The 13,564-nt window shown below is 40.9% G+C and overlaps 1 protein-coding gene across 3 annotated transcripts in view; it reads left to right on the forward strand.

Annotated features, from left to right (window-relative positions):
* The window catches only part of COLQ (collagen like tail subunit of asymmetric acetylcholinesterase), a 44,745-nt gene that overhangs the window by 17,850 nt on the left and 13,331 nt on the right, over positions 1 to 13,564 (forward strand). For 2 of the 3 annotated variants that reach the window (XM_049799245.1, XM_049799243.1), the window contains exons 4-11: positions 1,206 to 1,250; positions 1,966 to 1,992; positions 3,705 to 3,776; positions 6,227 to 6,289; positions 7,330 to 7,356; positions 7,989 to 8,033; positions 8,797 to 8,832; positions 9,755 to 9,835. In XM_049799245.1, the coding sequence (XP_049655202.1) occupies positions 1,206 to 1,250; positions 1,966 to 1,992; positions 3,705 to 3,776; positions 6,227 to 6,289; positions 7,330 to 7,356; positions 7,989 to 8,033; positions 8,797 to 8,832; positions 9,755 to 9,835 (396 nt within the window). The remainder of the gene's footprint in view (positions 1 to 1,205; positions 1,251 to 1,965; positions 1,993 to 3,704; positions 3,777 to 6,226; positions 6,290 to 7,329; positions 7,357 to 7,988; positions 8,034 to 8,796; positions 8,833 to 9,754; positions 9,836 to 13,564) is intronic. The other variant, XM_049799244.1, reaches the window with a different exon arrangement.

A 13,564-nucleotide genomic window follows, 5' to 3' on the forward strand; every position in this document is an offset into this window, starting at 1 on the left:
AAAAAATTCCTCTTAATACTCTCTCTGACTTAAATTGGAAGAACAGTAATATTAATTCTATTGTTCTACAAGGTCCATTGATACAAATAACATTAATCTTGCAATCAAATGATCTATGATCCCTCCAAGAACATTTTTTAAATAGAGTGGGCTGGCAGATTTTATCACAACAGCAGACAGTAGGGTGGTATAACATGGCTTTGGAATTTTTAATTATAAATTACAGGACTGTGTGTTGTAATGGGACAATGTTAGAGCCAGAAGTCTGTTGACTCAGAGCTGAATTTTAATACTTTTTCATAAGAAGGAGAATTAGATTTGTAATGATATAACTCAGAGTATCATTCCTCCCATGTGTAACCTAAGGTAAAATGAAAGAAATAAGATAAAATTTGGCTCTGACTCTAATAGGGTGCATTCTGATTTACACTACTGAAACCCTAAAATAACTCTACTGATGAAAATAGTTGGAGTAATTTGCATTTGAAGGTACACTTTGCTTCTATTCACGTACAATTTGCATCACGTTTTGGACAGTATAAGACAGCCAGGATCCAGACCTGACGTGAGTGATTTGTACAGTGAATCTAATGCTCAGGCTCATGGCATTCTAAAATAAAAGGTGGTCTGTGAACTGAAGCATTCTAGAAACAAAATTGGTTTTCTGATTTCTTTTTTTCTGAAATGGGGTTCAAGGTCTCCCTGGATTAAGCAGTCTCCTGAAAGGAAAATCAGCCTCATTTGAGAGAGACAAATATCCTCAGGATTCAGAAGTGGTGACAATCCTCTATGTCCATACCACACTGCAGAGCCCATCCCACGTGTTTTATGCCACTTCCTTTACCACCCTTTTGGCTGACCTCCTTTGCCAGCTGATGTGGTGTCTTCATGTCCTCGTTGTCACTAATTCTTCAGGACTCTAATAACTTCTCATCTTTCCTTTGCCCCAGGCCTTTTTTCTTGCTAGCTTTCTTCATCTAGATGCCCCTGCACTTCTCATGTCAGTCCAACTTTCCAGCCTGCCATTCAGCAGTGGCACAGACCTGGCATGTAGAGGTCACGTTCAAACACCACATCCAACACCCCAACCTTGTGGGTTCACACTGTTCCCAGGAGACACCTACAAGGTCAAGGGCTGAGGGAAGACAACGACTAGTGCCTCCTTACTAATGCAGATTAATAATAGCATTCACTTTTCTCCCTAGGGTCCACAGGGTATTCCTGGTATAATGGGACCAAAAGGGGAGAAAGTAAGTGTCTGTTGTTATGGAGTTTGGTATGTTTTTGAGGGGCAAAGAAAGAAGGGGGAGGGAATGTTCACTTTTTTCCTTGTCTGTTTAGTGAATGGTGGGCCTTAGGGATGTAGGTATTTGCTTTAATTTGAATGTAAAGCTGTGAATTGGTTTGAAGCTATAATTTAAAGCTCCATCTTTCAATGTTCATTTTTCAGTCTTGGATTGTTTTTTATGGCTTCTCATGATAGCTACCTCTGTCTAGAGTATGCATTAAGAAAGCAGCTCAGGTGCACAAGTCAGTGATCTTACTGATCTGAAGGCCTTTGAATGCCCTGTCCCTCTGGAAGGACATGAGAAGCAGAGCTCTCCCATGTACTGTTAATTGTGTGGGTCAGCTCAGATGTTAAAACTGGCCTATATGTTAAGTTTGGCTTCAGATCTGCAAAATATTTGCTCCATGATGATGCTTAAAGAGCTTTATACCTGAAGCTGGGCACGTAATTACATGCTTCGCTCTACAAGGGGATGACTGTAGATTTAGGGCTGAGAACACAGGAAAGACCAAGGAACTCTGTTAAAGTAATTCTTCTCACTTTACCTCTGGAAGCAAAGTCCTGAACACAAAGATATTCCCAACATTTACTTATTTATTTAATGTAAATGCACTGACTAATGAGTCACTGTGCTTTGTGTGGTGCCTATGAGACTAACATACTCCTTTCTCTGGCAGGGGGAGATTGGCCGGCCAGGAAGAAAGGTATGAACAAAGGTGCTGCCTCAGAAACCTGTCTAATACTTGACATGTAGCAGCTGTCAGAGGGGGGTGCAGACAGTAGTTAAATAAAAATCACCTAATGTTGAAGTCTAACCTGTCTGTGCTGCTTTCCCTGGTACCCAGGGTGGGTGGTGGGGAGCTCTGGGTGCAGGGCTGGAGAGCTGGGCCCTCTGGCTTGGAGAGCTGCCCCAGCTGGTTTGAATTCGACAAATTCCCTCAGTAAAAGCCTGCAGCTCTGGCCAGACAATTAAAACAGAGTGGGAAATTATCTGAACTATGTCTCTGTGGACAGGGGAAGCAGACAGAGTATGGGAACTATCATAAAAGGTGTATTAAAAAAAGCCCAAAGCAAAATCAAACTTTTTACTCCTCCAAAGTCTAAACAAGGCTTGGCCAAACACCCCCAAAGGAGGAATAACCATTAATGTTTACACTCACAGAGTTTTGACACAAATGCAGTATGCTGACTGCAATCCCATGCTTGGTGTCATATGAACTGTGATATATTGTCAAAAATATGCGCCCCTACATGTGGTGAAACAGAATATGTTATCTCAGTCGCTAAGTACCTCTATTTAATGTAATTAACTTTAAAAGAAGTCAGAAATGCAGGATGAAATCAGAGATATGCAGGGGGTAGTCACTAACCAGGAAAAGAAGTACCCTTCTAATAATATGCCAAGGATTTTAACACCCTTCTAATAATATACAAAGGATTTTAACACTAGCTACCAATCAGTAATTCAAATAAATATGAAACACATAAACAAAAGAGGTCTTTTTTTTTAATCTAAATTGCAAATGCCTTACAGTAAACAAAAACAGTACTTCTTATATATATTCAAGTGTTCAAATCAGCAATGTCTTAGAATCACCCACCAACCTACAAGAGAGTGCAAGCTTTAAACACAGTACATCAGTACTTACTCTTCTGACAAAAACTAGTAGGTCCCAAAAGAGAGGTTGCTCAGGTTGGAAATAAAACAGTATATCTCTTGCTAAAGCCTGTCTGTCTCATGGGAGGTCACTCTTAGCCCCAAATGTCATGATGACATTTCTAAGAGTATGTTGTCAAGTGGCGTAAAGCAGTGGAATAGCACTAATCTGCAGCATTTTAGGAGATACACAAAGAGTGATTTACAGGCAGTAATCAAAATAGATAAATAACTATATGTGTTGTAGTTATTGCTAGTCATATAGTAGCTAATAAAGAGCAATTATAGCTAGTAATATGAGAATGTTCAGAATAGGAATAATAGTAAATACAAATAAGAATATCTTAGTTAAAGATTTGGTTCTGTTCTTAATGTAAATTGGATTCATACTGACATAATTACATGCAGGTCTTTTTGATTTACATCCTATTATTAAATGAAAAGAAGATCTAAGTTATTGATACTGGTTTTTTAGGATTATTATTTTGATTGCATGTAGATTTACTCTGTAGCTGATCTACTTATTTGACTCAGTATAACCTGGTATTTCTGCAAGCACACACTTGCTCCAGTAGCATCAACACCAACTGTATTATGAATATAATATAGTAATTTTTTTGTATTGAAAACAAGGTAAAGAAGAATTTGCAGGTCTTTTCCTGAAAAGACTTTATTCCTCCATCTCTCCTGTCTGCAGTGGAGGCCTGTGTGTAGGAATGATATTACATGAATCATTGTAATCGATGTTTTCTGTTCAAGGGTAGACCAGGTCCCCCGGGTGTCCCTGGGATGCCAGGACCAGTAGGATGGCCTGGACCTGTGGGACCGAAGGTAAGACTAAAATTCACATGGAATATAACCTGTTCAACATCATGATCTGAACAGAACAGTTGTGTTGGGAAGTCCTTAAACCACTATCTGCTGGAGGCTGGGAAGCTGCAGCAGTGCAAGGACAGTCTGTGCTTGTCTCGTTTCTTACACTGCTCTGCAAAGACCTGCCCAGTCTAGGGTTAGGTTACTCCATCTTCAGCCTAGCCCCTGTAGCACTTCTTATGTTGATTAAAATATGTCAAAGGGAAATTGAAAATCAATCTAATGAAGACTCATTGATAACCACTGGTGTCTCACAGTCACACGAATCAGTGTTTCAAAACTGATCGCCATCTTTATGACTGTTCTTTTATGATGATCTCTTTGCCTGAACGTCTACTACTTGGCAGTGTAACTGTGTGCCGATGCGATCAGAGTGAGAATAGCTCACTGGTATCAGGAGAAAGAGATTACCAACCATGAGGATTGCTGATCGCATGTTTGAAGTTCATTCCCATACAAACAAACACTCATTCCTGTGATTTTTAATAACCAACAGCAAAAGAAATGGCAGGAGAGGCTTTGCTACTGCAGAGTAGTTGCTTCACCTGCATTTATTATAAAAAAGCTGCAGGACAGTCCTTTACTGAGTATTATCTTATGCAAAAGGTATACAGCTCTTCTCAAGAGCCACAGGATATGGAGTTTCTACTGGGACTTTTGAGATAACTTGCTTTTCTTCAAGACAGTATGCATCAGACAAAAGGACTGCACACAATGTTTAGTTCAAAGCTACATTTTCCAGTAAATCTTTGACCCTTTATTTGCTCCATGAAGGTTGGTGGCCCACCTCAGAGTATGTGATGCAGTAGCTCTTGCTACTGCAAGAATAATAGTAGATGACTTCTGAATTCAAGGCACATCTGGGAAGCAGACCCTCTAGGTCTTCACAGCTGTGTTAGATGAGAACTTCATATTATAGTATGTGGAAATGTAGGCAAGCAACAGCAGAGTATGTACTTAAAAGAAGACAATGTTCACTTTGAGGTGTGAGATGGGAAATGATGTGTGTGTCCCCCAAATGCATTGTGTTTTCTTCTGTTCGTGATTTCCCACAGTGAGAGCAGTCAGGGCAGAAGGAAGGTCCAACTCCCTCCTTCCCTCACAGTCAGTACTGAGAGCAGAGCAGTCAGAAAACTCATTCACTTGGCCTTTTCCTTAAATAAGCTCTGGTTTTATTTATGAAGTCTTCCTAATTTTGATTTTATCTCCTCTTTGACTATTGCTATGCTTTTTCTTCACACTCCTCACATTCAGTAGTAATTCAGTAGTAAAGCATCTCTCACATTCAGTAGTAATACTTTTGCCTATACTTTGCAAGTCTTACTTGCTGTTTGATTCCAGTTCTTCTGCTTTTATTGTCTCCTCTGATACCTGTCTCCTCTGTTCTGTAGATGGGTTCACACTTTCATTTCTTCTAGTCTTTATAAATTTTGGTTTTATGCCTGTCAATGAAGACTCCAGTCAAATAGAGGCCAGCAGATCTCTCTGCTCACTTCCATCAGTTGTGTCTCCTTTCTCCTCATCTCTGATCTTCCCAAACTTGTGATACTTTGCTATAGTCATTTGCTGCATCCTCTTGCTGTAAATCTCCCTCTGTAATTCTCGCCTTGTTTCAATTTTAAAGTAAGACGCTGCTTAGTTTTTTTTCTCAGTACCATCTCTGTGCCTTCTACGTCTTCAGCTGGGTCTTCTTACTTGTCTTCCCTTTCTTTGACACAGCCTTGATCCAATCCTTATTTCTCCTACTTTGTTTCTTTAAGTCTCTTCTGAACTTCTGCCGGGGCAGCAGCCAATGTGAAAATTCTCTCCATTTCTAGGACAGTGAAAGCCAAAGGAGAATGAGAGCCAACTGTATTCTGCTGGTAGCACTGCTGCATGTTTGCAGGGACTACTCCATATTTCACACTAGACATAATTATCTGACAGCAGCCAGAGAAGTTGTTGTAAAGCCTTTTCATGATTTACTGGCTCCAAACCACTGTAAAGCACATGAGGTCTCAGAACTATGACAAAAGTAGTCACTATGCCTCTCCGAGCCACAAAGGCTTGCAGCAAAATACTTTCCTTTTCTGCAACTCAGTGGAAGTGATGCTGGGTAGAGGCAATGCACCTTCACGCAGAAAAAGGATGCACTGCTGATGCTAATTTGCTTGCATGTCCTTTAATAGCATCTGGCAAAACTGAAGCACAAGTTACACACTCGAGAATATGCAAATAGAAGAATAAGATAACATATGAGGCCTCAGGCAGAATATAATTGCAATACAGACCTCTGACTACAATGCTACACCAAGGTCAGGCTTGTCTCACCCATTTGACATAAAACCTGAACCGCTAAACTGCCAGACATTCAAATACGACCTCATCAGAGAGCCACAATCAATAACTCTCTTTATTGACCCCTTTAGGGTGAAAAGGGAGAGTTGGGTGTGATGGGATTGCCAGGTACAAGAGGACCAATGGGCTCCAAGGTTTGTTAACCAAACGCTGCATTTTCAGACATTGGTTTCTAATGCTCTGCTGACAGCTGCTTCCCTCATGAATTTGCTGGAAGGCATTTATCAAGATATATCTTTTCTAATACAGCTAAAAAGATATGTTCTCCTTCAAGCAAGGTTTTGTTGTCTGGTTGGGCTTGGCTGTGTTTTGGCTTTTCGTAAAAATGCTTTGGTATAAATTATTGTAATGCAAAAATTTATTTTAAAAGCAAAACTCATATATGATTATATCCCACTAGAAGCCTGGAGTTCTTAAGTGTAACTGCAGCATTAAATCATTTCTGCAATGTTTTCCACCCACCTCATAGGATTGTGGAGATCGTTTTGGTACTCTACTAAAACCATGCATATGTACTGACAGTTGGATAGCAAGCACAATTTGGTCTGGATGTTCTAGTATCTGCACATCATTGCCTATAGCATAACCTCTGCCTCTACAAATTGAGCCACAACATTTTAAGGTACTTGAAAAAAAAATATGTGATCAGTTTATTCAGATAAAGGACTGGAAAGAAGAACTGAACACCAGTGTTTATTGTATGTTTCTTAAAGAGAAACTCAGTTTTATAGTAATCTTCACATTAGAAGATTACTCAAGTATATTTTAAGGATGTTCCACAGGAGAAATTAAAAAAAAAAAGAAAAAAAACAACAACAGAAGAGGAATATTATTGCTAGTATTATTTTAGATTATTAATTGTGGCTTCTAAGGCTTTATTCACTTTCAGTTACATTTTATTTCCCTTGCTTCAATTTTAAAGCACTATCAAACCTGCTGGCTTTAACTGGCTTTTTCACATTGGCTTTTGGGCTGAGTTGTCTTGCCTTTAATTTATATTTTATAGTTCTGTTTCAGTGCAATTTTAGAAGCTATAAATATTCATTTGCATTTACAAGCTGATGCAATTAATTATTTGTGCTTCGTTCTTTTTCTTCACTTTGAAGTTTGAAAGTCCAGCTTCTTGGGTGATCTTGAAAGCGAGAAGCATTAAAATATCTATCATTCCCTTTAGGGTTTTCCTGGAACTAGAGGAGAAAAGGTCAGTGTGACAATAGAATAATGTATAATTTAACAATTGGCAACAGTTATGTAAAAAAGAAGTAACTGTAGAAATGAGATTGAATTTTGATGGAGTGAAGTCTAAATGTTCCACTGAGAAATGAAAACAAACATCAAGAAGGAGCACAGTCTTGGGATGCTGAAGAAGTGAGTTTTACACCCCATCTTCTTGTGAACAGGTTACTACAGTGCACCTCACTACAGTTTCTCCATCTGTAGAATGGGTATAATAATCCTTAATTGTTGGTCTGGTTTATTTAGGCTATATACACTTCGGCACAGAGGCAGTTTTCACTGTAAGACCTTACAGGGGGACCTGAACTTGGATGAAGCCAACTGGGGAAAAAAATCAAGTTTGGAAGTATTATGTCCAGGACAGCACGCATTTAAAGCAATTATCTGGGGACAATGAGTCCTTTTTCCTACAAGCCTTACTCTTAATTCTATTATAATATCAATAAAAGTAATAAGGAAACATTTGAGGGTACCTACCATATACCTTACTCTGTATTCTGCGTGACTCCAAATAACACCTCGTGTAGGAGAAATATTTTTTGCTTCCTCATGAAATGCTACTAATTAAGCTATTGTCACCATGTTATCTCTCTCCAGGGATCCAGAGGTGACAGGGGTGACAAAGGAGTCAAAGGAGACCAGGTAATTTTCTTTTCCAAAAGGCTGTGAGCTTTAGTTGAACGTGCACATGAGGACTAATGTACTTCTGATAGCAAAAACCAGGAGCGGTATGGAGGAAGGGAGGCTGGAGGCGTCTTCCTGGGAGGGCAAGAGTGGCAAGGGAAGGCAGTGGTCCTACCCGATGGGAGGGCGGTGGGGCAGCCTCCCTCTCCATGTGCCCCCCCCCGGCGCACAGAGGGGTTGATGAGTCAGAAGGGGATTTCCCTGGAGGTAACCTCAGTCCCTCCTGGCCTATGCAGGACAGAACCAGACAGCTCGCCGAAATGCTTTTAGCTGGTGATATGATAAGGCTGGCGGTGGGAGTGGAGGGGTGGTGTGGTGTGTGAGATTCGTGGCTTGGGGGTTCTTTTAACTAAGAAAAGAAAAGTAAGCTGCTTTTGATGTAAATGGAGAAATGCCATTCCCAAACCGCAGGCTTTGAGAATTGTCCAGGTAGCATGGTTGCCTGTAGACAAAAGCGCAGTTGGGATGTTTTTGCCGGAAGAGAGGAAGCAGGTGGCAGAGGATCAGACAGAGGAGTAGCGTAACCATACAAGGGGCTTTACGGTAAAATTTTGCTTATAATTCTCCACCTACTGCATCACCCGCAGTGCTGAATCACAGTACGCGATTTTTTAACCGATATCAGAACATGGAGCTTGTTTTACTTCCTTCCAAGGAAAGTGCTGCTTTGTCAAAGATGACTCCACATTTTTTTGATGATTTTTCTCCTTTTAATTTGTAGGGAGAAATAGGCTTCCCCGGAATGCTGGGACAAAAAGTAAGTAGGTATGATATTTTGGGGCGTTGTGTTAAGTGCTGACATAGGGTCAATGAGTGGCTTCAGGGACATCCTGGAAAGTATAAGGTATTGAAGGTCTTGCTTGACTCAATGACCAACACTTCTTGGACTTGGACAAATTCTTTACGCTTTTTGTCTTCTGAGAAAACTCTGAGATTTAGCTGTTTGTTGGTGTTCCTCTTTTTTCCCCAGAACATTGATTTAGTCGTAATCTTCCTCCTGCTTTAGCATATTCAAACTCTTGATTGTAAGTTCATAACTGCCCTAATTGCTTGGGGTTTATTCACTTGAAGCTGATAAATATTTCCTTCTTGATGGTGTGAATCAAAATGGCACTACTATAAATAACAGTGATATCCATGACCAGTGTTTATGTCATCGTTATTCTGTACTTGAAGAACAATCAACGTTCAGATGTTGGCTTATTGATAGAAAGCCTAAAGGAGGATAAATTTACAACATAATCACATCTTATTTCTGAAATTAGGGTAAGGAAATAATGCTTCTAGGGAGGCTAGAAGATGAGTGAATTCACCTCCCTTTCACTGACTGATTGTATTACACTTGCATCTTAACAGCAAAGCAAAATACTGCCAAGGGGTCAGAGAGTTTTGCTAGCCTTGACCTCACCAAGTCTCTGAGCATGTTTCTGATCTCTCCATTTGGCCTCCTCTTTAGGAAAGGATTTTTCAGGGAAATGTGGGTAAATTATAAGAGATATTTTTTACTTTATGCTTGTTTTAAAATATTTTATTATAATCTTGGATTTCTGAGGAAGAAATGGTGCCAGCATTATCTAGAGGAATTGTGTGAATGAAAGCACCATCCATCTGCTGTCTTGTATAAGGCCGGTATAACCATGTATTTACATCCTGCTTCCTTTCTGCCCGCACACACCAAGGGAGAGATGGGCCCGAAGGGACAATCTGGAGTACCGGGACACAGAGGACCTATAGGAAGACCCGGAAAACGAGGCAAACAAGTAGGACCATGGTGTTTCCTCTTTGCATGACTCATGGCATCTGTGTGGTCATGGTGTACAACTGTGCGGTCTGTGCTTTCGTGGTACCACGCACTTTATCACACAGGGAGCAGACAGAAGCGCTGAAACACCTCACACGCATGCACAGGCTAAGCAGGAGTTAAAGCCTCAGCTTTAGAGCTGGAGCCTTATCTGTAGCATTCAGCTCCCTGGATGTGCAGCATCGGGGAAAGCTGTATTTTTCCTGGCTTGGTAATGAACTTGTTGAATACAACTTGAGCAGACCCTGAACACCTCCTTTGAATCCTAAGCAACACAGAGCTACAGTCCCAACCCCACCTGATGGCTAGAGAGTTGGCATGAGGTCCAGGTCTCAGACAGCATGGGATGTAATGCTGTGGTGCCCTACACTTTGTAGATCCCAACCCTGAAGCTGACTTAGGGAGCAGGGCTGCTCGATTTACAGGCAGGCTGCAATGGCAAATGGGATATATGCAAAATGCAACACATTTCAGCCTGCCCAGGTGCCATCCTCTGCCCCTCACAAAAACAAGTTCCTGGGATAACCGAAGAAAGGTTTGTAGGGAAACACTGGCTTTCTGGGGCTCTGAATGAGGGAGGGATTGCTGTGGATGCTACATAAATTAGTTCCTCCTCACCTCAGCTCCAGGCAGAGAAGCAGCGTCAGCATCTTGCAAGGGAGGTCCTATTGCTTGTCCATGAACTTTCCCTCTGGCTCACCAGTGCAAAGAGCTACTACACTACTGCTAGCAAAAACACTGCTTGTGTGCACTGGCAGTAGCTGCCTGTACACTAAGAATGGTATGCTGTAATGGATTAAACTGGTACGTGGTCTCTGGCAATGAAAACCACTGGTCTATAGATCCAAACCTCAGTCCTGTATTACACTGTCGTACACTCCTGGTTTCTAGCACATGCATCCAGTGTGCATCCAGTGCCCATTCAGGCTTGGCCCTTGCTGCCGCGCCTGCCTGGGAGATGCTTTCTGTCCACACCAGCCAATTTGTTTGAGTCAGGCTTTGCCCAGGCCCCGGTGTTGGTCAACACAGATCAGCTTGCAGAGCCACAAGGCCTTGGAGATGTCCGACACACAGTGCAAAGAACCAAAGCACTAGAACACCCTGTCTGTTTCTCCCATTTCCTCTGTTAACACTAAACCAAGATTGATTTGTTAGACTGGATATTTGTAAGGCGGTTCTTGCCATAGTACTGCATGCCAGGGACAGATTCTTCCACTCTAAGAAAGGTCAGGAAAACACATAGTGAGCCTAAGGGATGGTAATCTTGTATGGAAGCTGTTCGGGAATGAGGTGGTTAACGAATGGTCCTTATTTGGAGCTCAAAATAATTATGCTGGCGGAACTATTTTCTCAGACTTTTAGATGAATTGTAAAGGCTTGGAATTGTGTGTAAATTTGATACTGACTCCTCCACTACAGCATTTTCTAAGGAGGAGGTAGCAATATTGGTATAGTTACCTGTTCAAGTCACTAAATGGGCCTCTTTGAGTGCACCTTTCCTTTTGTAGTTTTTTAAGCAGTGATATTGGGGATACAAAGGAGACCAGTTCTTGGTGCTTCGAACTGCCACCGGCAGAGCCTGCTTTCTTCCACTGACTAGCAGGGGAGGAAACCTGTTCTCACTACACCGACATTGGTGTTAATGTACATATGCTCAGATACGGGAGCTTGTAGATGCGGTAGTTATTGGGCTTAGCCGAAAGTATTTTATTTGCAGTCTTGTCATGCTCAGCATTGCAAACAGAGGCACATGCCTGCTTCACTATTGCTCTGATGCCATCAGCTAGTATCTGAATTGAAAGAATAGCTAGTGTGGGGAAAATTTGAAAGTTGGCTGTTAGGGAGGGAATAATAGGTCACCAAGTAAAGGAAGGTATGTGTAATGTAAGTCTGCTAGATGACCCACAAGAAATATTTTTTTGTCCTTGATTTATCAGGTTTTAAAAGCTGATGTGTGCTCTTTGCTTTTTTTGTTGTTGTTGTTTTGTAAACTATGCTCATCTGTCCTGTGAAAGTAATATGCACAGAATATCTTTACATAGCGTAAGGCAAAGAGAAGACAGTGCCTGCAGGTCAGCTTGAACACAGTGCACTCCTTACTTGACCGTAGACATTTCACCACATTACACAGTGTCTTAATCAAAAAGTGGTGACATAAGCCATGTCATAGTTTAAGGCAACAATCACTGTGACTAAAAGGACTATAGTCTGGCCTTAAATTAGGATTTCCAGGCCCAAGGCTCAGTACACAAACCCTGAAAGCAATTTCAGCATTGATCTTCTGCAAGAAAACCGTGCTTCCCTCTCTGTAATTGGTGAACTAGCTACTTCCTTTCTTCTTTTCTAATCTTTTGAAAAAACTTGAGAGTGGCATTTTAAGGCTCTGTGGGTCTGGCTGCTGCCTTTAAATGCTGTAGTTGTCTGGCTGTTTGTTCAGCTGAGAGGATAGTTTCCATCAACATGGGGCGGTTTCCTGTCTCTTGATCCAGCTGACATCCCTAGATAAAACAGCTAAATTAGGAAGGTGTCACTTCCACTTCCATTTTTACATCTTGATTATCTCACTGACATCTTCAGCTCTCCCCTGCTTCTGGGGCAGGCTCTTCCTAAAAGGTGGCAAGGAGGTGGGAGTCACAAGTCACAGCCTCACCACCTCTAACTGAGATATAACACCCAAAGCTTTGTAACTTGGGAATTAACCCTAAGGAGCAAGTTTAGGGTTTCAGTCTTGATAAGAAGGAATGACTTAGGGCTTTAGATAATGTTACCTTGAAAGAAAGGAGAGGAATATAAATATTGTCCATGGAAAAATCTTCTCTGAATGCTATGGGTGCATGTGAAAAGAAACAAGGCAAAAATATTGACTATAAATCTCTGCCATTATTATTTAATCTATCTGTGTTAAACAAAAGAGCATTAAGCAATCATTCCGCCAAAGCAGGAGACACGGAAAACAGCTAGTTTTCAGGCAGTACATGTCCAACTGGTGCTGGCTTGCCTCTGCCAGACTGCTGTTGTGTGGGGGAAAGAGATTTCCTACAGACTTCTTTGGGGCTACAAAATCCTGGTCTGCTACTTCTGTGTTGCGTAATGTAAGAAGTAATTAGGGATCAGCATCACTGACACTCGCATAAATCCTGGAATATTTTGATGGCACAGAGCTTACCTAATAGGATTAAACAAAGCAAATATTCAATTAGTTTGTTATGGAGCATGGCAAAACCAACCTTCTTCTGTTGAAATGGTGCAAGTGACTTTCAAACGTATCCATGAGATACAACAATATTATCTAACAACAAATTATTTTAGCATATATTACTATATATGCTCCATTACTCTGAAATTAGACATGCAACCACTCATCATGTGCCCCTGAATGCACATTAACCTGGAATTACACCATCTTCAAGGAATTAATCTCCTTTGTCATTAAAAGAAAGCTTAAATAGTAGACATCATTTTTGTTATGCTAAATAATGTATGCTGCTGCATAAAAATCGGATCAGATATTTAAACTTCAAGCTATGCAATACACTTCTGAAATATAAAGCTGAGAAATCCAAGCCTTGGAGAGTATATGAGCAGGAAGATAAATATAGTTATTTTTAATAAGTGTCACAGTATTAAATTCAGGAGCAAAAATAGGAAGGTGCTGAACAGTTCTAAGGTGAAACTTCCAAATGCCTAA

The sequence above is a fragment of the Accipiter gentilis genome, chromosome 4, assembly GCF_929443795.1.
Source record: "Accipiter gentilis chromosome 4, bAccGen1.1, whole genome shotgun sequence".
NCBI classification, from domain to species: Eukaryota; Metazoa; Chordata; class Aves; order Accipitriformes; family Accipitridae; genus Astur; species Astur gentilis.